General features: G+C 42.8%; 1 protein-coding gene across 1 annotated transcript in view; it reads left to right on the top strand.

Annotated features, from left to right (window-relative positions):
• The window catches only part of PITPNM3 (PITPNM family member 3), a 361048-nt gene that overhangs the window by 82003 nt on the left and 253170 nt on the right, over window positions 1-25875 (top strand). The window contains exon 2 of the mRNA XM_054008467.1: window positions 21423-21518. Coding sequence (XP_053864442.1) covers window positions 21423-21518 — 96 coding nt within the window. The remainder of the gene's footprint in view (window positions 1-21422; window positions 21519-25875) is intronic.

The raw sequence follows: 25875 nt of genomic DNA, 5'->3' as shown, positions 1-25875 counted from the left end.
CAGGGTAGCTGAACCATGGACTGCTGCTTACTATGAGGAAACCTACAGAAAACCCTGGAGATTGTCTGGGCTGAGTCCTTGGCCTTCTTGTGACATTTCTCTCTCTGATCTCATATGCTCCTATGGGTTTAGCTGTCACCTACCATGCTAAATATACCTCCCCACTCCTTTTACCTTTTCACTCTGCCTATTCATATGGTGAAGGCCAGAAGGGACCATTTTGAACATCTAGTTTGCATAACACAGGCCAGAGAATTCTACCCAGTAATTCCTGTATCAAATCTAATAGCATAATTGCATCATGTTTTTCCCCTCTGCTCTCCTCTGTGTCTAATCACCATCTCCAAATGTGGGGCAGATTTCTCCCCTCTCCACCTTTTTGAAAGATGGCTTGGCTGTTACCAAAGGCAGAATTTGTCAGATGTCCCAAATCAACCTTATCCCATCTCCTCTTCTGTCACTATTGAAAATCCCATTATCCTTCCCGTTTTTCAAGCTTACAGCTTGGAATACACCTCTTAAAAATCCCTGCTCTCCTCCCCTCTGATCCAGGTCCTTGCCAAATGCTGACTCTGCTTTCCCCCCATTATCAGCAACACTTTCTCTCCTCCGCTGCTGTGATAACTCTTAGCATGTGGGTGGGTATTTTGGGAGATACCTCAGTCATCCTCTGGCAAAATATTCCAAGCCTGACCAACTCCATCCAGTTTGCAATTCCCTCTCATTATATTCTAGTAAGTGTAATGATCTCTAGGCATATTTTGCTAGCAGCACAAATTTCCCTGGGTGCTTTCCCAATACACACTGTACTGTAGTAATGAACTCCTTGATAACCAGTAAGTTTGTATTTTTTTTTTAAAAAGCTGAACTTTCTGCCATATAGCCCACTAAAATCTGCTTCCTCTTTCTACCTCCTCTCATTCATGTTGGTTTTTTGTTTCATCTATAAATAACATAAAAGAACAAAGGGATGTTGGGTTTTTTCTTGCCAGGATACTGCACATTCTTTCTGAATGATCCTTATCTTATTGGTGAAGACAGGATGCTGTTGTGGCCTGGGACCCAGAAGTTCTGGATTAAATTTCCCATTCCCCTATGTGGCACTTCATCTCTGTGTCTTAGTTCCCCATCTGTAAAATGGAGATGACGGTAACACTCCTCCCTTTGTCTTGTCTATTTAGATTTAACGGCAGTTCTCAAACTGTGGGTCGGGACCCCAAAGCAGCTAGTGACCCCGTTAGACTTGCCGGGGGCCGGGGTTGAAATTCAAGCCCCTCTGCCCAAAGCCAAAGCCCGAGCCCCACCACCTAGGGCCAAAGCCCAAGGGCTTCAGCCCTGGGTGGTAGGGCTTGGGCTTCAGATTTGGCCCTCCTGCTTGGGGCAGTGGAGCTTGTGTGGGCTCAGGCTTCAGGCCCCTTCTGGGGGTCATGTAATAATTTTTGTTGTCAGAAGGAGGTCACTGGGCAATTAAGTTTGAGAACCCCTGGGTGGTAGGGACTAGTCTTTCTTACTACTTGCCTGTAAAATACTTAGCACAATGGATGGAGCCTCAATCTTTGTTAGGGACTAGGGTGACCAGAATGCCTGGTCGAAAAGGGACCCTGGCAGCTCTGGTCAGCACTGCTGACCAGGCTGTTAAAAGTCCGGTCAGCGGTGCTGTAGGTCTAAGGACGGCTAGTCCCTACCTGTCCTGGCACCGTGCTGTGCCCCGGAAGCGGCCAGCAGGTCCGGCTCCTAGGTCATGCGGGGGAGGAGGCCACAGGGCTCCACATGCTTCGCCCACCCCGAGCACTGGCTCCACACTCCCACTGGCCAGGAACTGCAGCCATTGAGAGCTGGGGGGACGGTGCTTGTGGGTGGGAGCAGTGGGTGGATCCTCCTGCCGCCCCTTCCTCTCCCGCATAGGAGCTGGACCTGCTGGCCGCTTCGGGGCACAGAGCGGTGCCAGGACAGGCAGGGAGCCTGCCTTAGCCCCACTGCGCTGCTGACGGGAGCCACCCGAGGTAAGCCCGCACCCCGAGCCCCAGCCCTGAGCCCCCTCCGGCACCCGAAACCCTTCATCCCTGGCCCTCCCCAGAGCCTGCACCCCCAGCCCAGAGCCCATACCCCCTCCCGCACCACATCCCCATCCCGCATTCCAAATCCGTCAGCTCATCCCTACTCTGGAGCCCCCTCCTGCACCCCAAACACCTCATCCCCAGCCCCACCCCAGATCCTGCACTCCCAGTCGGAGCCCCCTCCTGCACCCTGAACCCCTCATTTCTGGCCCCGCCCTGGAACCCACACCCCCAGGTAGAGCCCTACCCCCTCCTGCACCCCAACCCCTTGTCACAGCCCAGTGAAAGTGAGTGAGGGTGGGGGAGAGCGAGCCATCAAGGGAGGGGGGAAAAGAAGTGAGCAGGGGGTGGGGCCTCAGGGAAGGGGCAGGGCTAGGGTTTTTGGTTTTGTGCGATTAGGAAGTTGGCAACCCTATTAGGGACTGTAGGCACTATTGTAAAACAAATAATAGTAATATGGGGCTTGTTCCAAAGCTAAGCTATTGAAGTCATTTGGGAATCTTCCTTTGGCTTCAATAGATTTAGGATCAGGCCCAAAATGCCATAGGATGCTTCAGGGCATTGTTTTCTTAGGCCTTGTCTACACAAAAGAAATTGTACTAATTAAACTAAATCAGTTTAGTTACATTAGTCAAGCCGCTTGTGTGGGCTTGCTTGAAGAGAAATGAGTGCAAGGGGTTTGCACCTGATTTAGTTAAATCAGTACAATTTTCTCAAGTTAGACAAAGCCATGGAAATAGGGTTAATTACCCAATCCCAGCACCTTCTTTTAAAAATTTAAGCTTTGTTCAAGTATATATGGTACATAGAGCCTGATTCTGCCACATTTACTCACATTGAGTAGTGCACACTATGGAAGTGATTCCATTGGATTAATGCAAAATTGCATCCTACCTGAAATCAGTGCGACTCTTTGGAGTGAAGCACTTCTTGTGAGTAATTGGAGGCAGAATCTGCTCGTTCAAGATAAAGCAATAGTTGAAAAGCAGAGGATAGCTGGCCTCAAGTGCACTTTTGTTCCCTTTCAAAGAGCTGTGATTGGATTTCTCTGAAGACTGGATTTCTATGAAGGTAAGTTAAACAAAAGCTTGTCCTTGAGAAGCACATTAAAAGTCATGTAAAACATACATACTTTGTTGAAGTATATGTGGTATGTAGACCCTGATTCTGCCACATTTACTCACATTGAGTAGTGCACACTATGGGAGTGACTCCATTGGATTAATGCAAAATTGCATCCTACAAGTTAAACAAAAGCTTGTTTTTGAGAAGCACATTAAAAGTCATGTAAAACTACAGATACGTGAGACAGAATGGTAGCCAAGTTTAGACAGGTTCTGCTCTTCATAAAGAATTTATATATTTGGCTCCAAGTTATGAGGTAACTTAGTGCATTCAAGGTCAGGAAGTTTTGTGCCTTAGGCCATGTCTACACTTACCGGGGATCGACGTTGCTGCGATCGATGCAGCGGGGGTTGATTTAGCGGGTCTAGTAAAGACCCGCTAAATCGACCGCAGAGCGCTTTCCAGTCGACTCTGGTACTCCACTGGAACGAGAGGAGTAAGATAGTCAATGGGAGAGCATCTCCCATCGATGCAGTGTAGACACTACAGTAAGTTGACCTAAGCTACGTCAACTCCAGCTATGTTATTCACGTAGCTGGAGTAGCGTAACTTTGGTCGACTTAAGCATAAGTAAGTGTAGACAAGACCTTAGAGTTGTCAAAGGTTCTGGGCTGTGAATTGTTAGTCTAATATGAAAGACTTGTAGACTGTCATTTTGAAAACAGATGGGGACATTCAAAATAACAGGAGAAAGGAGTGTTGTTTTCTCTACTTTGAATTATCGGTCACTGATTTGAAATAAACATTTACCTTGTATGGCCTTGGATTCTGAGGTGCCTGGAAGTATAGCAGCGCTAGCCATTAATTATTAAGCAAGTAATTATCTCAGAATGAATGTTGAAGGAAGTGTTGGAATCTGAGTAAAAACAAGTTTAGGGGTGGGGGGAACCCTTGAGTTTTAAGATACATTGTGAGCTTTTAAGACCGATGTTTCCCCATGTTATCTTCCTAAAATAAAGCAAAATGAGTTGTAGATCATCACCACTTGTTCAATGGAGAACTATTTTTATTTAAAATATTAAAGTCCTTGGTTTGATCTGATGTTTAAGAAAATCATTTATCTCAAGTGATTAATGCAACAGTTGGGCCTGATCCCCATCCGGTGTATATCTGTGTGGCTCCATTGACTTCAACAGAGCTCTGCTGATGTACACTAGCTGAGGATCTAGCCTATTGATTCTACATTTCTCTAAAGAGTTTCTTCCAGTAGAATCCTAAAGATCTCAAGCCACATATAGGAATAACTTTGCCTGCCACCAAGATGCAGTCTCTTCTGGGTCAAGATGTGGCACTTTAGGGAAGAGAAGAGAGATGACATGAGCACAATCTAGAAGTACTTACACTGGTAGATGATTGGGGGGACTACATCCTGGAATGCAGGAACTCTGAAAAGGACTTCGGGGTTGTGGTAGGTAACCAGTGAACATGAGCTTGCAGTGCAGTGCTCTGGCGAAGAGAGCTGATGTGATCCTTGGCCATCTAAGGAGGGGAATGACAAGTAGAAGTAGGGAAATGGAGTTACCACTGAATACAGTGCACTGCTGGCTACTGTGTCCAGTTCTCATGACGTAGGAATGACTGAGTGAGATTCTATGGCCAGTGTTACGCAGGAAGTGGAACTAGATTATCAGAATGGTCCCTTCTGGCCTTAAAATCTATATCTAATATTAGAGAGTTATTTAAATTAGCAAATAAAGAGTCATGGTTTTTAGGTGAAGTTGCTTGTTCCATAGTTCCTGTAGTTAAAATCCATGTAAACAGAGTGTCACTTTTTCCACTGAGGAATGCTAGTCACTTTGGTCATTGAAGATGCTATGAAGTCCATATTTGCTAATAATTTACACTCTTCACAATGTGCATTCTTAATACAAAAATGGATGAATGGAAACTGCAGTTTTTGATTTCTCTCTTCTTGGTGAATATTTCTGGGTTCATTTAATAAATGTTAGAATTGGTTGAGTAAATCCAAATGGGTGCCTGTGGTCTGTACATAGACAACCAGTATTACTATAAGCATTTTGGCTAATGTAGGTTGCCAATGTGGTTCTTTGTTTCTGACCTACGATCTTCATCTGATAGACTTTCAGTTACTGCCAAAGGCTTGTGGCTTGATATTGTGAACAATGGTTTTGTTAGGGTTACCCCTCTCCCGTTCAAGAAGTGATGATCCCCCCCCCATTACAGGAGGCTGCAATTTTTCAAATTTTGATTGATCTTGCAATGTGAGCGCTAAGAATGCAGTTAAAATATATTTAGGGATCATAGAAGTGTATGAGGATGATGCTAGTTTACATTTCTAATCTTCTTTTGATTGACCCCAAAGAACTTTACCAAGTACATATAGAAAATTATCTCTTTACCTCTTGCTGGAAAACAGACACCTCTAGAACTGAACTTAGTAGCTGCTGAACAATGAACAGTGACACCACAGAATGACTTAGGACAGGAAGTGGGCTGGGGGGGGGGAGAATATTGTATGCATCTGAAACTGCAAGGAAATTTAGATAGACTAAGATGGGAGTGGGACTCTGACAGGGACTGTAGCTAATATTTTGGTTCTTATAAAAGGAGATGAGGAAGCTTCAGTAAATGCAAGAGGTCAGGATCTGTTTTACATCTCATTCAACGGATTGCACCTGCAGCAGTGCCGTGATCATGAGCACCAGGCTGGGGCACTGTTTCAATACTGACTCCCAAGGATGAATGCTGCCTACTGAATTGCCAACATAGTTACTTGGGGCATCTGGGTTTCCTCTCCCCAAAACTGGCCCTTTTTAGATTCAATTTTAAACAAATGTTCCCTCCCAGGGGTATTCTTAATGAAACTTAAGTCATCCACAGACATAACTGTGATCCTAGAATTTATTTTGTACGAAGAGTTCATGGGAATCTAGTTTATGCCTACTTGTCTCCTGTTGCTGTGATTACTGATCACCTTGCTGGGAACAATTGGCTTGCTGTAGTGTCTGACTCCAAGTGATTTTTGGAAGCCTTTAAATTTGACACTAATGTGTGAGTTGTTGCCTTATTTTGACATGCTCCTTCTAAATGCACCAAAGGTCTATGAGCTAAATTGTTCTGGGATATGGAAAGCCATGCAGAAAGTCATTAAATTAATGACTCTCTCTTTCATGAGAGAGGTTTCTAAGCTCATTATATTTCTCAACAATTGAAATCTGATGCACTGCTTGCATGGTGTGCAAGGGTCCTTTCTGATTTTATAGGAGCCAGGGCAAAATTCCTGAATGGATAGCCATTCGGCAAGAAATATGACTGTTATAGGTACAGCTGCTGGGAAAGTCTGTAGTTAAGTTTACTTGCCTGTCTCTATTGTGTGTGTGTGTGTGTGTGTGTGTGTGTGTGTGTGTGTGTGTGTGTGTAATATTACGTTGTTTGTTCCTCAGATTTAAACAATAAAAAAATTAATTAAAAGCATTAACTCTTAATTAAATCTGCCAGTAAAATGGGCCCAATTTAGGCAAAGCATTTTAAGTACATGCTTAATTTTGACTGAGTCAATCTAGAATCTCCCATTGAAGTCAATGGGACTGACACACATGCTTAACTTTAAATAAGCACTTTGCTGACTAGGAATGGGCTTCTGAATCAGGGCCATAAAGATAACCCAGCCAGCAGCATTCAGTACTCCTATATATTTAACAAATTAACGCAGCCAGCCAGTAAATCAAAGCAATAGAAAGGCCCTTCCCTCCCCTTGGCTTCAGCAACATACCCTCCACCTTCACTCTCAACCCTGTCACATAAGTGTGTGTGTGTGTGTGTGCGCGCGCGCAGGGGGGTACACAATATACATAGAGAGTTATTGTTAATAGGTCTCTAAACAATATATTGATCGTTTTTATATTAGACGGAGACTTCTTCATCTCTAACGATGGCCTGAATTGAATGGCTGAGTCCAAAATAAAATCTTCTGCCAGTTAGAACAGCAAGATCACAAAACCCACGTAGTCCTTCGGCAGACAGTGCAAGTTACCATTTATAGTATGTTGTAGGATAGCTTGAATCCTGACCTGAAGAGTATTATGTTGCCTTGGTTCTCTCCGATCAGAGAGGGCTTGATGTTGGCTTAGTACAGACCTCGCTGTTCCTTACTGAGGCTGAGATCAAAAGCAAGGAAGAAAGCAATTTGTCACATCAGAAAATGTAGCATTCCTGCAAGAGAGAGGAAGACAGCCATTAATCATCTATGTAACTTGTATGCTCTGCCTGTCATTTGTCTAGTGGAGAATTGATATTAAGACCACAGAATAAATGACACTTATTTTGACCAGCCATGCACTATGTTTGGAAAGGGTGTGTACTGTGTTCAGTATATACATTTTCTATGAATAATTAGGAACACAGGAATTGCTACACAATGGTTCATCTAGTGAGGTGGCCTGTCTCTGACAATGACCAATACCAGAGGTTGAGAGACCAGTGCAGGAAATCCTATAACAGACAACTGTGGAATATCCTTCCCATAAGCTAAATTTCTTCTGATCAAACAGATACTGATTGGTTTATGCCCTGAATCCTCCTGTATTATGTAGCTGTGGATGTTCTCATTACCCATCTAAATGTCTAACCTGGTCTGAATCCCACCAAGCGCTTGGCTTCAGCGGTACCTAGCGTATTTAAAAATTAGGCCCGTAAGTGGAATGCTTAACAAAGAGGCTGTAAATACTGGTGTGTGTGTGTATAAAATATATATATATATATATATATATATATATATATATATATATATATATATATATATATATATATATAAAATGTATGTATATTTTTTATTTTTTTTGAATGCCAGCAGTGATTTGCTTAATCTGTTGTTGAGCTGGGACCATTTGAATGAGGGAGATTGCTGAAACCAGAGTGCGATTTTAAAACTCATTGCAAAGCACGCACAGCAGAATCTTTCAGCACAAGAGGGAGATTTTTACTACTTAAGGCATGTTTTAAAATCCTTAAAGTTTTAAAAGGAGAGCATTTCCTTCCTTCCAAGTGTGTGAAACGTGCCAGCTGAACGTGTGTGACTGCTCGTGTGAGTTAATGAAGTAAAAGGCATACACTGGATGGTTGTTTCATGTCCCCTGTCATCTGCTCTTACTCCATCTGCTGCTGTAGTTTAGTCTTGGAAATTACAATCTTTTTAAAGCAGCATTTTCAAGACTCTGGGACATGCCAGATTCTTTAGAACCAGGGCTTTGGAGCTGTGCTCCAGCTCCACTCCAGCTCCAGACAAAAACCTGCAGCTCCACTGCTCCGGAGCTGCTCCGGGCTCCGCTCCAAAGCCCTGTTTAGAACAGCACTTTATGTATTGATGCATGCTCCAGCCTTCCTACCCAAACCCATTATGAGTTTATCTTATAATTTTGAACGTGTAGGGCTAGAAGGAGGTTCTGGATTGACAACCCTGCAAAGTGAAGGCCAGATCCTTAGCTGGTGTAAATCGTCAGAGCTCCAATGAAGTCAGCTGATTGTATGGCTGCAGATTTGGCCCAGAACTCCTCCATGGGATAGGTTTAGCACAGGCAGCAGTAGTAATATAAGATTTTCTTATATCGCCCTGTCAACATGCCTCTGGAGAGAGCATCTGCATGGGCTAGAAGGGAGTTCTGCCTTCAAGGGCCATTCATAGTCTTTTTGCATTTTGCCAGCCAGTGCCAATTGTGGGCGGTGGCTTAGGAATAGAGACAATCACCAGTTTGTTTCAACAACTTTCTTGAGAACTGCTAGTCAGTGGCAGATCTGAAGTGGTGACCTAGATGTGGATGCCTCCACAGTGCATTTTCCAGCTTCATTAGTTCCCTCAGTAAGGGCCTTACCTGCCAGGTGCTGAATGCCCTGAATTCTGTGGCCTCATTGGGATCCGGAGACACCTTGCAGAAGACTCAGCACAGCGGCAGGATTGTTCCTTAAGTAGAAATTTAGCCTGAGTACCAGCTAGGTGTCGATCACCACTATTTTTGTTAATGTATTGTTGATCAAAAGAGAGCGCATCTTTAAATAGAAAACTTTTCGCACCATACATATTTTATTTAACATTTATAACAGGAGCTTTTTATGTAATCTGCTGCTAGACTGTTTTCCCGTCAGCTCTACTTAAATACCTTGACAAACTTTTTTGTTTCTTTCAATAAACTGAATTGTCCCACAGATGGGCAAGATCCAAACGCTTAGATCTTTAAAACTGAATCTTTAGCAACTGGACCTAATCTTCCAAGTGGTCCGAATCAAAATCCTGAATCCAAACACGCTTGAAATTTAGGATGTTCAAAAATCTGGACCTGAATTTTCCTTCTTAGTCCATCTTCATGTCACCCTAGAATCATTTATTGTCCTATCATCTGGGATTGCAGTTTGTGAGCAATAGAGCACTGCAGTTATTGGGAGAAGAAGCAGAGCTGTAACAGCTCTTATAAAGAGATTCCCTTATAATTGAAGGTATTTTGCCTGTCTTCCCATAAGAGCTGAAAATTAACACTTGTCTTTCTATCGGTGCCTATTGATTTGGCCCAGATCTGTCTCTTGGTGCAAAGCAGAAATAAAGAGAGAATAGTTATCTAGCTCACAATACACTGTATTTTTACATTGATTGGTGTCACTATGTAGAAAAAAGCTGAAATAGAGCAAAGTTTTCCTCTGTGCTCTTAAAGGAGACTCTTAATCAAATCTTTTTCTTTCTAATTTTCCCTTAAAAGCCAGACAAAAGGAATGAATTAGAGATGGGACCAAAGCTGCAAATTCTGGATCTGCAGCCAAATGCCTCCCCCTTCCTCTCCTCCTACCCCTCCTACGGGGCTTGGGATGAGTTCAGAGCCAGAGCGTTGCTTCTGGCTTCTTTCTAGAATGAATTGTAATGACAATGGACTTCTATTTACATCAAATGTGCACAACTGCAAACATTTCATTTAGGAAGTGAATGTAAATTCTAAAAGATTGTATCAGATTAGTTAGTTATAAAAAGACCTCCCCTGTAGCCATAATTAATAATGTTTAGTTCTCATGTGACTAATATTTAGCTCTGAATGAAAAACTAGCTGTTGGTTCATTTACACAATTACTGAGGTTCGCTAAATTATTCGAGTTGGGACATTTGGATGGAAAGCTTATTTTCCATGATTGTTAATGGAAGCCAGAGCAGAAAGACACTTTATCAGGAGAATTCTATTAATTGGTATTAGCTATAATTTAGGGGCAAGATGAGATTCCTCAATATGAAACTAGGAAAAAGGAGCCACCACTTGTTAAGAATTATTGCACAGCACGTTTGAGATACCATATTTCCACTCCTCTTCCCCCCTCCACACACGCACGTACCAGTAACTATGGTAACCCCGTGGTGGGCAAATGCTGACTTTTTACTGGTGATCATTATATTTACTACAGCAAGTAATCCTTATTCAGGCAATTTAAATTGGGCCACCAGCACTGATCTTGTTGGAGCTCCAAATGATATAGTGGGGAGGAGGGGATAGCTTTCAGAATAATGACAGAAAATAAGAAACAGGCAGTGTTTACTCACAACCTGTTAATTCATATTGAAAAGCTGAGCTTTGCTGCTGGGATAAACATATTGATATTAATCCACTTTAGCCCATTTCAAAAGCAGGAGAGAGTGCTGGTATTGGAAAGAACCCCAAGAGGGTTAAAGACAGAAATTAGATTTTCAGCCAGGTCTGTATCTGTAAACAATACAGTAGCAATGAAAGTGACTAACTGCTGCTTTACCATATGAGCCATTGATTATATCCCAGGCTTTCTCCTCTGGTCCCACACTTGTCACACTGTCCTCCTATTTATAGTAGGGGAGAGGGTTATCACTGCATGCTGTTAATGTTGATGAGCCAGATGCGTGGCTCTGACAGGAATTAACAGTATGAATTGCAGAAATGCACAGATACTGAAAAGAAAGGGAGGGGGGGAAAAATCTGTCTTGCTTCCATTTCTGAGTGGCTGAGCCGACATCTAATTATACTAGGGGGCTTGTCTGTGTGAATGAAAAGACACCAACCACTATGATTGTGCAAAGGCTGGGGGTTGAGAAATAGACGATTTTGATTTATGGTCCCAGCTGAGCGCTTTTATGTTGGTAAACATTTTTGCTCTGCAGCAACGGTTCTCAAACTCTGGGTTGGGACCCCAAAGTGGGTCACGACCCTGTTTTAATGGGGTTGCTAGGGCTGCTGTTAGACTTGCTGGGGTTCGGAGCTGAAGCCCAAGGACTTCAGCTCTGGGTGGCGGGGCTCGCATTACAGGCCCCCTACCTGGGGCTGCAACCCTTGAGCTTTAGCTTTGGTCCCTCCACCCGGGGCAGTGGGGCTCGGACGGGTTCAGGCTTCGGTCCTCCCTCTTGGGGTCGTGTAGTAATTCTTGTTGTCAGAAGGGGGAATGAAGTTTGAGAACCCCTGCTCTAAAGCCAGGATAATGAAGGAAAACATTGAGAGAGGCAGCAGTGGTATTGAATGAGTTGATAAGATACTGGGCTTGGATAGTTTTTAATTTTTCACTTGTGTAAAAGCACGGTCATGTTCTTCTCTGATGCAGTATTACCCTGCAATGCAAGAGCATAACGTAAGTAAAGTGAATGGCCTCAGTCTTAATACAGCCCTATCAATTTACAGAGCTCTTGACCTAGAGCCTAATCCTGATCAATGTGAGGCCTGATCTTGCAAGCACTTACAACCTGACGTTGGGTCAAATCCTCTCCAAGGGTAAATTGGTGCAGCTCCACTGACTTCATTGGAACTGTGCCAATTTACACCAGCAGATAATTGGACACATTATTGCTTACTACTGTAATTGTAATCTTATTCTTTTAAATGGTTCTATAACATGCTAGCAGGCGTTTGCAGGATTGGACCCCTCGATTCAGGCGTAATACCTACTCTAAAGAGCTGAGGATATGCTAGACGAGACAAAATGTAGAACAATAGTTCAGGAAAAGGAAGGGTGTGGAGGGTTTTTCTCAGAGCAGGGCTGCATTAGAGAGTTTACAGTGGTGCAGCTGTAAGATCTCTAATGTAGCCAATCTAAACGGAAGGGAGCTTGTCAGCTTAACTCCTCCTACCCCCACGAGCGGCGATTGCTGTGTCATCAGGAGAAGCTCTCCCACCAACATAGCGCTGTCCACACCGGCGTTTATGTCGGTGTAAATTATACCCCTCTGAGTGACATAAATTATGCCGAGAGAAACTGTAGTCTGGACATAGCCTGAGAAGAAGGAACGAGTTAAAAGGAAGGATTTGAAGGATGTTGCTTGGTGGAGAAGTGGGAGGCTGCGTGGGTATAGGAGGTCTGGGTTCAGTGAAGCTCGTGATTCGTATTGAATGGTGCGGGAGGAATGGAATACCGAGAATGGACAGGAACTTTCCATCCGTGTCCTTTTTCAATAGAAAATGCAGTTTCCACAATTAAAATTTTCTGTGGTGAAAATTTCAGTATGCCAAAGTATTTCAGTTTTTCTGTTGGGGAAAAATTAAGCTTTTGAGCTTGTAGTCTCTCTCACCCACAGAAGTTGGTCCAATAAAAGAGATTCCCTCACCCCACCTTGTCTCTCTGATTTCGTTGTGCGTTAGTTTGGCATTAATCTGGGTTGGCCTGAGCTGCCATGGTAGCCCATGGGAATTATAGTTTGGGTGCCCTTCCCCCTACTGCCTTCTCCTGTATGGACCGGGCTCTGTGTATGGACTACATCTCCCAAGAAGCAATGTAGTCTCCCTTCGAGTTGAGCTGATGAGATGTATCAAGAAAGCCCAGCTCGTGAAGTTGTAGGTGTGGTGTTTCATGGCCTCATCCAATCCTTATGAGGTGCTGCGACAGCTCAGGAAGATGGAGATTAATGTTAAATCAAGACAAAATGAAATATTTCAATTAGTTCAATAAATGAAACACAATATTTAAATTTGGAAATGCTAAAATGTTTCAACTGGAAATGTACAAAGTGTTTCTGGCTTCTTTGGAATTTTCTGTTCTGTGCTATATTTTGACTTCTCATCCCAGTTTGGAACTAATTTTTTTTTTTTAATTAGAATTTCCTATGGGATGGAAATTCCCTTTTTGAAGCAGTTATGGTTTAGGGAGTTGCTGAAAAGAAGCATAATGTGAAGATTCAAATTTTGGGGATGGTCGGTCTCTGACAGGCTCATTGCTTGTGTTTCTTAAATCAACACGTAACATTCCCAGTTCGGTAATAAAATAAACTGCAGCAGTGATGTTAGAGATTCTGGTGTCTGAGTTAATTATAACAACTTTCCCATTTTAAATGCAAATGTAAAGGCTTTAAACAGTCCTGACCCTAAAATGAAGATGGAAAATAACTTGTCCTTCAGGTATCTTGCTGTACACGGCAGAGGGAGTCAAAGCAAGCCATAAACATTTGTACTAATCAGATGCAGCACTCAATTAACTCCTGCTTTGGAGGTTTTCCAGTTTAATTTAAAGGGAGCACTGGGAGTCTGGGAGCACTTCAGCATAAGTGGGTGCTATTTAATAGGAAACAACATTAGTATTCCTTGTATTCGTATGTATTAGTCTACATTATCAAGGTGTTACTCCATGGGTGCCATTTTCATTAGCAATAATGGGACACAATATGTTTATGCACATTACATTCAGAACACAGTCTGTTGTGTCGATCAAATGGGATTGATTAAAGTAATAGTAGTATTAACAGTGACAGACTGAATATTGTTTAGCTACAAGGTTAAATTTGCCTCTACCATTAATTAATCAGTGTGGTTTTCCCACATCGACAAGGTGAATCATAGGAAATATTTTGTCTCTTCCTTGTCTAATTTCTGTGATTCTGTTAGATCATCCATTCCTCGGAGATCTGCACTTCCATGGAGGTTGTCTTTTCTCCTTCTTTGTTAGAGGGTAGCAGTTTTGGCTGGAGGATTCTGTAGAGCACCCTCTCGTTATGGGTCTGCTGTAAAGCACCATATTTTTAGGGTCATAGTGGTCCAGGACTTTTTAAGGTGTTGAAAGTATCCTTACCTGGTATAAACAGCTGTTTATTTTTGCATGCTCTGAAGGACAAGTGACTGTTTCAAAGTATGATAGTTTTTAACCTTGGAGATTCTCAAAATAAGGGCTACATCTTCAGCAGAACCCAAATTCCAACAGCCGGGGACTGTTAGGTTGCAGGGACACCTCTTTTCCCCAGACACTGCCACTACAGAGGAGGATAGGTGGGGATGTCATAGGAACTGCTATGATTGCTCTGGGCTACAGGAGGATTCCCTATGCAGGACTCCCCTTCAAACAGCCTTGTGCCTGGAGTCTGGCACTGAGCAGCCTGAACTTGAACAGATCTAGAAGCTATATGCTGTCAGAAAGCTGATAGCCCCTGAGTTCCGGTGACGTAGACCAGTTTTATTCTAGCTTTGGTGGCTCACAAGGTGTCAGATGTTAAAAGCTCATTATTTTGATTATATGGTGGGGCATCTGCCCCACACTGGCCCTGACAGGGTTAAAACCCAGCCTGGAGGGCTGCAAAGAAACGGCCAATTAGGGCAGTGGCAGCAGTCAATTAGGGCACAACTGGACCAGCCAATCCGGGCCCAGCTGGAACATATAAAAGGAAGCTGCAGGTCAGAGCAAGTCAGTCTGCTGCAGGAAGCCCAAGGGAGGGGACCAGCTTCTTAGAGGGTTGCAGAGACTAGCACTGGGAACAGGGCTGCTAAGGTGTGCAGGCCTGAAGCCCTGGGAAGGGGGTGAAGGCGCCAGAGGCGCTGGGGCTGCAGGGAATTGAGAGAGACTGGTGGAGAAAGAAAGGAGGGGCAGCGGGAAGTTGGTGTTTTCAAGGTCCCTGGGCTGGGACCCAGAGTAGTGGTGGGCCAGGGTCCTGTCCCACCCCCGCCCACACACTCGCCGCTGAAGAAGCGGCCAGGCTATCGACTGCCAAGCCACTGTGAGAAGCAGCTAGACTGTTGCGGTCCCCCAGAAGGGGGAAAACCGGATTGTGACATGGCCAGAGGGGAGTCAGACTGGAACCGCAGTGGGTCTGCAGGCAGAGACGAGGACGGGAGAGCCACCGGAGGGCACACCCGTTGACCAGAGCTAATTCCTGAAACAGCCAGCAGGAGGCGCCAGTGTGGTGAGAGAGCCCGTGACAGCATTTCATATCCACAGTGTGCTTATCAAATAGTATCCCTGGCTGTGACCCAGCCAGTCTACCTTTGCTGGCTGGATGCATAACTCAACAGCCTTCTTTTGGCAAGAACCCTCGATCAGTATTTCTCAACCTTTGTAGACTGGAGACTCCTTAGTCTAAATAAAAAAATGTTGACTGCTCTTACCTATAGTATAAACTTAAGAGTTTAAAAAAAAGAGTAAAAAAGTGTCTGAGAACAGTGGTAAGTCTATATAATTTATATGCATGTGTGTGTGTGTTCTGAGAGGTTGGCAGAGTACTTGCACGTAAAGGGTAAAGGTGTGGTGGGAGTAGTGGAGTAAGGATTTCTTTGCTTTAGACTATAACAACATTTTTGATGCCTCACAACTTCTGGGATCGTCATCTGGGGGTCGTGACCCACTGGTTGAGAAACCTTGCCCCATGTGCGACGTAGGTTTAGTTGATTCAGACCTGAGACAAAGAATCCCAGTCCCCTGTAGGTTTGTCCTGAGCGGGCTGTCTACAATAGCAAAATTTCACTTTGCTTCCTGATATTTTTCACAGATTAAAATGTTTTTGCAAAATTCTCATCAGTGGGTAAAGTACATGACTTCACTCAGCTCTAAAACCAAACATACACTATTTCAGCTGTGTGAAAGCCCCTCTGAGGTCATAATAAATACCAATCCATACAACTCTGCAACCCCTTCCGTTTTATATTCTCATTGCAGTTGTGTCTAGAGATCCTAAACAAGGATCCAAGCCCTGTTGTATTAAGCAATGTATGAATGCATTATATAAAGACAGTCCCTGCCCCAGAGAACTTGCAGTCTAGGATTCATTAATCTGTGCTGTTTTGTCTAAAGGAGGGCAATAGAATGGTAGAGTCATATGTGGTTACTTAACTTGGCGGTCACAGGTGTTTTCCAGACTCAGTAAAATGTACATTAAAACCTTTGTTCTGGTGCAAAAGCCAGGCTGATATTTTTGAAATTCAAGTCCAAAAAAAACTTCTTATGCCAAGATTCAGCCCAGAGAGACTTGTTAGAGCCAAGATATAAACCCCCTGCAGATAAAGGCTTACAATGGGGGTGCTGACACAACCAGGTGCGAATGAACTACTGTAATAAATGTTTTCATTTAAAGCAAATCTTTTAGCACTCCTAATCCCTATGTGGACCTCAATGAGAGGTTTATACAGCTATTAGGCAGCTCCTTAATGAAAGAGCAGGTTAGATAACATTAGCACATCCCCTTGGTACAGACATGTTTTTTTCCTTTGGGGAAGGAAGACTTGCCACTTTCTAGTAAAATCATCACAGTATCTCTTCCAATTCAGCCTTCTCAGTGTGAGATAAACCAGAAGGTAAAAGATCTTTAGAGCTCTCCTTGTCATACCGGATTCTGTAATCTGAGCAGAAATGTACATGGGAAGCTTCTTCGTTTGTTTAAATAGGGGGTGGTTAGGTCAAATATTAGGGCCAGATTCTGCTACTTTCTCCACAAGCAATAGCATTGAAACCAATGGATTTACCTGTGCAATCAGGTGCTTTTCAGTAGAGCTGGGCAAATAGCTGATTTTCCAGTTTGCTGGCAGTTCTGAAAAATAAAATTTAAAAATCACTCTGCATGTCACTCTTAAGTCTACAATTTCTGTTGAGTCCATGTGAAGCAAAAGAAGCAGCTAAAGCACGGTGAGAAATCTTTGTTCAGAATATCACCAGGCTGAATCATCACTGGGTTTCACAGTCTGTTACCATCCAGTTTTTAAGTTCTGAGCCATTTTTGGCCTTTTTACATATGACTTTACACCCATGAGACAGTATAGGCTTTTCAGATACTGAGGCTATCACCATCTCCTTCTCCTTCCTTTTTGTGGATGGCACTTGAGTCCTGAAAAGGGGAGTGTGTTCAAAACTGTTCAGTGAATTCATGTCAGATTCGTGGATCATTTCAGTCAACCTGAAACTGCAATTTTCAACAAATAAAATTATTTAACCGAAAAGTTTTCCCCGGCTCTACTACTCAGCTTGTATAAGGGAATCAGGATCTAGCCCTTTGGTTTTACAGAAGAAAGTTTGTCTAAAGCCGAAGCTTTTTAGAAATGTTTGAATAATTTATTTTTATTCCACTGGGAACAGTAGTTTAAAAACAAATAAACATTCTCCCTCAGTGATGGTAACCATAGCCTTGGGTTACTTCACCAGAACGCTCCTTGTTTGTCTGCTTTCCTTTCCCAACTTTATAGAGATGCAAAAATAACTGCAGATGGCACGTATAGCATGAAGAACCCTCATATTCACGTTTGATGATCTAAGACCGTGTTTCTCAACAGTTAAATTGCATCTCTCCCCCTCCCCCCCCTCCCCCCCCCCCCCCCCGGGAGTGTCATTAAAGATATTTGGAGGTTGTGAGGTGCTGAAAATCTTATTACAAGCTAAAGCAAAGAAAATCTTACTTCCCACAGTCCCCTGTCCTTCAAGGTCAAATATTCTCTGTCAATCTCTTGAAACACACAATTACATTATATAGGTTTATCATTGGCATCACTGATACTTTTTAATTCTTATCTTTATAGTAATTGTAAGGGAGGCAGGGTCATGAAGCTTTTTGACTTCAAATTAAGGCATCGCCAATCTGGAAAAGTTGAAAAACCTTGATCTTAGGTGCTGGGTCTGAACTCTCCTTCCTGCTCTTGGCCTTTTGGCACAATTCAGATTCATGTCTGGATCAGAACTTCAGCACAGGCCCACCTCTCCAGTTATTAGTAACGTGGGTAAGGGTGTCTTCATTGTTGGCAGTGGACTATATCTCCCATGATGCATCATGACCAAAGACTCCCAGGATGCAGTTGCCTCACATCAGTCTTGCATAATGGGAAATGTAGTCAGACCAGGGAGCTCTGCCTATAGAATAGAATGGGAGCATAAACCACCTGAACTACAGCTCCTATGAGGCACCATGACAGCATTTCCAAATTGAAATATTTTTGTGTTTTGGCCCAAATATATGTGTGTGTGTGTGTGTGTTTGGCGGGGGGGTGGGGGTTGGCCAGACACTTTTCCATTATAAAAATAAACAAACCAAAAAAACCTCTTGTTGAAAATTTTCTGTGCAGGTGGAGACCGGAAGGGATCCTGTCTTCTGGTCAGCTCTAATGATTTTTAACTTGACAGTGTCCCTTGTAATAGGGTGGTTGCCTGGCACGGCACCTTCACTATCACTGAAGGAAGGGAGGTTTCTATGTAGATGAGAGAGATTGAGACATAGCATCACCAGGGCAGAGTATTGCTGCACAACTCCTCTGGTAACTGAAGCATTTGTGTTAATTGTCACTTCTTCACTGAGGGCAGGTCTACACTACAAATTTACATCGGCACAGCTGCATGACGCTGTAGTGTATCTGGTGAAGACGCTCTAAGCTGACAGGAGGTGGTAGCTATATTGTCAGGAGACGCTCTCCTGCCAATACAGCGCTGTCTACATGGGAGGTTAAAGTTGATATAACTACGTTGCTCAGGGGTGTGCATTTTTCACATCCCCGAGTGACCTAGTTATACCGAAGTAGTGTATACCAAGCCTAAGTGTGATTGAAAACTTGCTGTTGAATGACAACTTCCCTAAAAGGGATGGAGGAAACCATTAAGGCTCTGAGGTGCATTGTCTTCAAAAGAATAGTTGATGAAGAACAAGTTCTCATCCTTGCACATCCCATTGTATTGGAAGTTGTTTCACAGTGGTTTGAAGGACACTGAGAAAGTGACGCAATGCACCAGACTGATACTTTTGCACTGTACCTACTGTAATGTTGAGATCTTCAATTGTATGAGTTTTTCAATTTTTATGATTCCCTCTCAGTCCCCTGTTAGTTTGTAAAATATGGGTTCTCGTGTGTGTGTGTGTGTGTGTGTGTGTGTGTGTGTGAAGAAAAAGGGGGGGGGGGGTTTAAAATATGTATGAATATAAATTCCTTTATACCGTTCATGAAGTAATCTCCCCGCAAAACTCCTGCAATGAGACTACACCACTGAATCATTCCTCTTGCTTTGAAACACTTCTGTCAGGTCAGTGGCAGTGATGTTACCAACTTATATTAAAGTGAAATGGACAAAGGCTTTTTCTGGGTGGGTTTGATAACAGCACAGTGGATTATTGATTCTGGCCACGTAGAAATGAAGATTGCTAAAAAGCTTTAAATGATTGCTTGTTGCCTAGGCATTTGCTAAGTGGGTAGCTCTGCTCTTACATTATCATACAATGAAATCACATATCTTGGTGACTGTGGGTTTCTCTGAGGAGTCCAAAATCTTCCGCATTAACAAGGGATGTCAGTTGTCGCTAACGAGTAGCAGAAAGGTGATGCCAACTAGAAGATGGACAGAGTTCAGATCGAAAGCCAAATGCTGTGGTTGGCCCAATCTCTCTATCAAGGACCATACCAAAATGCTAGATGGAGGAAAAGACTTGGTTTGGCTATTAAATCCCCACCATGTTACTTAACACCAGGATGGTGTCTCCTCTTCTCTGCGTCCCTCTGGGTTGGTTGTGTGTGTGTGTGTGTGTGTGGGGGGGGAGAACAGCCAAGGAGAGAGAAAGGGTTCTAGAGATTGAGAGGCAGCACACTCCATTGGACAGGGTGCTAGACTAGGACTTGGAAGAAGGTGGGTTCTTTTCCCAGCTCTGACATTGGCCAGCTAGGTGACTTTGAGTTGATTCACCAAATGGTGCCTCCATTTTGCTATTTGTAAAACGGGGGTTGTGATACTGACCTCCTTTGTATCATATTTTTGAAGAGCCCTATTACAAGAAGGAAGTATTATTACTAGGTAATAAGGTTTGCCAGAAGGCCACCAAATTTAAGATGGATCAATTGGGCCATTGTAGTTTGAATCCACCTCTTTTGGGGACTCACTAAGTGAATAAAACTTAGGGGGCTGTTTTGATATGGTAAGTAGATGCTCATGAAAAGATTAATTTAGTTCTAAAATGTTAATGATGGACCTTTTTCCCCCTTGGCCCTCCCATTGGTTTGAAGCGGGGTTGTAAGTGTACATGTCTTGTGATACAGCCTTTCCTTCGTAGAAATAAAATACAGCCTGTGTATATGAATGCACTAAATGGAATGAAAATTGTGGCAATATTAGCCTGGAAGAACGCTGGCCAAATTCTAGCTTTCTCCCTAGCTATGTATCTCTCTGCAGGTTCAATTCTTAGACATTTTGTTACATCCTGTCTGAAAGTGTGGTGTAGTCCTGTCATACAGAGGTACCACACACCATCACATATGAGGAATGGATGACGCAAACTGCGCAGACAGCGTCATGTTTTCATATCGGCGTAAGGTTATATAATGTGTCCTCGCTATATTAATGTGACTCTGTTATTTAGCTCTCCCAAAATGCTTTGGCCTTCTTATCTTCAAATGCCAAGCTTCTGTCAAAAGCTACAGGAACATTTATGTATCAGAGGGGTAGCCGTGTTAGTCTGAATCTGTAAAAAGCAACAGAGGGTCCTGTGGCACCTTTAAGACTAACAGAAGTATTGGGAGCCACAGGACCCTCTGTTGCTAGGAACATTTATGTTAACAATAAAGAAAACAAAGCTCTTTGGTGTTCATTTGAGGAAGCCACTCAGTGAGTGGGAAATTCAGTAGTTTTGCATGCAAATCTGAAAGCCAAACAGAATGGTGCATCTTCATAAGAGCTATGGAAGAAATTCAGTTCTAACGTGAGCTGCTCTGCTGTCCCAAGAAATGCTTCTTTCTGCCTTTAGAAGTATTTGCACAGCTTGAGGGCGAGCTTGGAATGTAATGGTCTGACAAGTTCAACTGAGTGGAATTTTTCTTTCTTAAGTCACTCCATTCGGTGAAAGCATTGCACACTGAATCTGAACAAAGGGTTTGCTTTAATCATTTTAATTCAGATGATTTTGCAGAAGGTATAATTTTTGCTGTCATCCCACATGTTCTGAGTGGCCCTCTCATTAGGTTAAAAAACGTGAATTGGCCAAAATGAGCATCTCACACAATTTACGAGGACTTAATTAGACTTTTTCTTTTTTTAGCTTGGCAAGCAGATCATCATTTAATTTTGTTAATGTGAGTCTGTCTTTATTTCCAGCTGGTTCGCGCAGATTCAGTGGCACTCAGTGGCACATGCAGAACATCATTAATGACTCTGTGGAGAGCTCAGACGATGAATTTTTTGATGCCCGAGGTATGTACAGTTTTTTTTTTTCTTCCCCCCAGAATTTTATGGCAGTAACATAAGTAACTACATTTGGATTTGCTTTTTAATTTTCTACCTGCCAGGTCAAGTTTTGTAGACTTCAGGCCCTTTCTCCTGCAAAGTCTTATGCATGTGCTTAAATTGCACACTGCGTGTATTCCCATTGGCGTCAATGAGGCCACTCAGTTTGTAAAGTGAAGCATACATGTGAATCTTTGCAGGATTGGAACCTAAAAGCCAAATCCTGAGGGACCGGATTATCTAGCCTATCAGCTAATCATCCCTTCATATGTCACCTATCACCAGAGCATCAGAAGTACTTTGCACCCACAGCTCCTAATGAAGTCCATGGGAGTTGCAAGTGCTCAGCACCTTTGAAAATTGGACCCTCCATCTTTACTCTGGCAAAACTTCCACTGAAGTCGATTAGAGTTTTGCAAATGAGTGAAAACTGCATAATTAGAGCTTCAGGATATGAGCCATAATGAATGCGGTCAACAGGTTAATCTGAAGGGCTAATTTCTTTCTGTAACCTCCTGGGGCACTTAGACAGACCATGAACAACTTTTACTAGGGAATTCTGGGTTATCTTCTGTAACATGCTGGGGAGTTTTTGGATTGGAGCCGATGTGGTTTTGTCTACAGGAAATTAAAAATGCGACCAGCTAAACTGCAGGCTTCCGTTGGGTCTTTTCCCACAGGAGATGATTGAGTCTGTCACTGTTGAGAAATCTACTTGTAGCAGTTTTGTAATGTGGACTGTTTGAGGTGGAATAAGATTCTTTTACACGCCAATAGATGATGCAAACTCAAGTTGCATTGGTGCCTGAATTCCAGGAGTGAAGAGGACTAGAAAAAGAGTTCAGTGAATTTACTGGATTTGTAGCACTTGGTAATTTTAAAGGGCGGAGCAATCTGTCTGGTCAGAAGCAAGAGGATTCCCGCCCCGGCCCTCCCCCAAGTTGGTTGATTATAGTGTGTACGTATGTGTTTGAAATAATGAAGAAACAACAACCCCACAGGCCAAAGCTAAAATGTCCAGATGCTGGTTTGAAAGCACATACATTCTTTTTCCATTTGATTGTTTTGGGTAATGGCATATTCAGCAGGCTTCTTTTGATGACCTCTTTTTGAAAAAACATTCAATGCTTAACAAAGAAAATGGATATTTTATTTCTAATGGCTGAGATTGTTAAATTTCCCCATCTGTTGATATTTATAGCACAGAGCTGACATTTTCCAAATGCTTCCTCTCTCTGTTTGAACACGGCTTCTCTGGAGCAGATAGAATTAATTTTATGAACTTTTTGGTTCTTGCCTCATTATTGTGTGTCGGTTGGATGTCTGGGGATCTTGATAGTGCTACAAAAGGTAATTGATGTTTTTAGGTAGTATCCAGGCATGCATGTTTGACTGCTTTGTCTGCTGTCTTGCAATAAAATTTCATAGTTCAAAATGGTATTTCTTTTCCGTTGGTGGGATTATTGGAGAACCAGCTTGCATTCATTAGAGAGCCACCTGGTGGGTTTTCACATTGACATATTTTTGAGTTGAAAGTCAGTATGAAGGAGACATTTTGTCAGGGTTTTGGCTTTTTTTTTTGGTTTGCTTGCAAAATCTAAGGGAGGGGGAGAAGACAAAAAAGCTGCTGCAAAGAAGATGACAGTGCAAATATAAAAATGTGCCATAAACATGAGTGGTGTGAAGTAGTGTAATGGAGGAGGCAGTTTGGCGAATTTAGGAAGAGGAAAATCCAAGCCCTTTTTGTTCGAATGATCAGTAGCGTAACTTCAGAGGAGATACAGCCACTGTGTTAGATTCTGACTCCAGGTCCACTGGTGGTAAATCTAGAATAGCTGAACTGATCTCAGTGGAGCTATTCTGATCTCAGTTATGTGAACATAAATCAGAGAGATCCTTCTCCCTACCACAGGTTGTTTCATTCTAGATGTATGATTAGTACAGCTGACCTATTACCTGGGGAGAAGTGTGGTCTGAGCACAGGACTAAAAGCCACGGACTTTTGAATTCTCTCCCTGCCTCGGACAATGGCTCCCTCTATGGCTTTGAACAGATTGCTTAGCCTCTCCCCTTCCGTTTTGCTCTCTGTGAATCACTTACGGTAGCTGTAAAATTAATGCCAATTTGATACTTGGAAGACAAGGTGTCTGCCTAAGAGCTATATTTATTCCAGGGTTGAAAGGCAAACCCTTGATTTCTAAATCAAAGAAATAAAAACGTGTTTAAAATAAAATTTCATCATGAAATTTGGGACAAAATTCTATTCTTGTTCGTACCCTTGCCATCCATGTGGGGCAGTGGAGGGCTGCAGAGGGGTATGCAAGGGTATTCGAACGGATGTCTTTCTGTGCAGTGCTGTACTTGTGTTGGTCCCAGGATATTCGAGAGACAGGGTGGGTGAGGTAATATCTTTTATTGGACCAACTTCTGTTGGTGAAAGCGACAAGCTTTCGAGCTTACATAGAGCTCTTCAGGATGCCTTTCTGGAAGATGTGTGTTGACTAAATATAAGTTATTGGGCTGAATGAAGTTGACCTGGGAATCTGTTTCCATGACACTCTCAAATGAAACTTGCTCACATCATATGGAATCACAGAAGATAGAAATGGACCCAGGAAAGTTACAGCTATAGCTCAGACAAGGTGGTGTTAATGTTCTCTGCATTTTCATCCAGAGGGACATGTGTCTATGACCTCCCCGTTCATTTATTTGTAAGCGCCGTCTCTAGAACAAAATTTTCTTATCCCTGACCTCTGCGTAGTATTAATATTATTGTAGTGCTAATGAGAGTATATTGTTTAGGGCCTTTCCTGACTCTCAGAAAAATGCATAGCATTGCAGGCTTCTTCTGTGCTTCTGTAAATTAGAATTAAAATATTACTGGACAGTTCTCTAGGGCCTCCCTTCTCAAAATCTTCAAGTTGTTTACAAATAATTAATGGATTAAGTCCCACAACACTCCTGAAAGGTAGATAAATATTATTTACCCCCTTTTATATATGGGTAAACTGAGGCACAGAGTGATACGTGACTTGCCCGAGGTGTCACAGCACATCTCTGCCAGAGCTGGAGATAGAACCCAGATCTCCTGGCTTTGAGCTGTGTTCTGTAAGGAAGAGCCTTGCACGGTTGCAGTAGTTCTTACAGGGGCTGACTACAAGATCTCAGCTGCTGTAGTGGGACATTGTACAGAGCAGGTCACTGCTAGCATATGAAAAACCAACTCAAGTGACTAAACCATTCCTCAGTGTAATAGCTTCCTAAGCAATTTGCATTATGCAAAGCTACTGTTGTAAGGAGGCTATATGATAGGTAGAGTAGATGATGACTCTTATGGCTCATTATGATGCATTCCATCTTTCTCCACGCTTTGTCCAGTGACTTACTATGGACAAACAAGAGTGGACAGTGTTAGCTAAACAGCTACAGCCAAGTTGGCAGAAATTTGCACGCACGCTGCCCCATAATCCACGGGCCTGACTCCGAGCCCGTTAAAATCAATCGAAGACGTCCCATTGATTTCAATCTTCAATGGGCTTTGGCTCATGCTACTGAAGTTGAGGTATGTTCATACCTGAAACTTTGTACCCAGGCCACCCTGTAGCGGTTGGTATGCACATACCCGAGCTGTGTTATGCATGTTGGAATATTTGGCCCTAAAAGCATGAAAGATCTTGGTGCTTCTTGGAAGTGGTGCATTTTCTTAGCCAGAGTGATTTTGCTAACTTGGAAAAACATTTTTCCAAATAGAGTGATGACTTGGTGCTTTCATGAGTATATGGGGCTGACTTTTTGGCAGTATATGAGTAATGTAGTGGATGAGAGCTGTGCCAGTAACAATCCTATTTAAACAAGGTGGTTGCTAGAAAAATATTAGCCATAAAATCCCTGTACATATTTGTCAGGGAAACCATGCTAACAATTGTGTTAGAACATGATTGAAAGAGTGCTGCAGGGTACTTGGGTAGGTGGCTTGTATAGCACAGGCTGTCTAGGATGGTTTTTAGAAGGAATAATTCCTGACTAATGCAGATTTCAGAGCAGGGAAAGTCTTATCCCATAAGGAAATGGAAAACAAGCAAAATGTGTATCTCAAATTTTTCTCAAATATATACTTGAGATATATTTTCTCAAGTATTTCAAATCTCTTTTCCCAGGAGCTCACTAATGCAAAGGAGGAGTAATTTCTTGGGACAGAGTGATGTGAATGAAGAGATGTAGAAAGAAGAGGATTCTGAATGTGCAGTGGAAGTGTAGGGCCAGATCTTCCACTGATGTACATCAGTATAGTTCTGTTGAAGTAACTGGTGATATGCCAATTCAA

The sequence above is a fragment of the Malaclemys terrapin genome, chromosome 18, assembly GCF_027887155.1.
Source record: "Malaclemys terrapin pileata isolate rMalTer1 chromosome 18, rMalTer1.hap1, whole genome shotgun sequence".
NCBI lineage: Eukaryota > Metazoa > Chordata > Testudines > Emydidae > Malaclemys > Malaclemys terrapin.
Note: the sequence above shows the minus strand (reverse complement) of the source record. Positions and strands in the feature narration are given on the sequence as shown.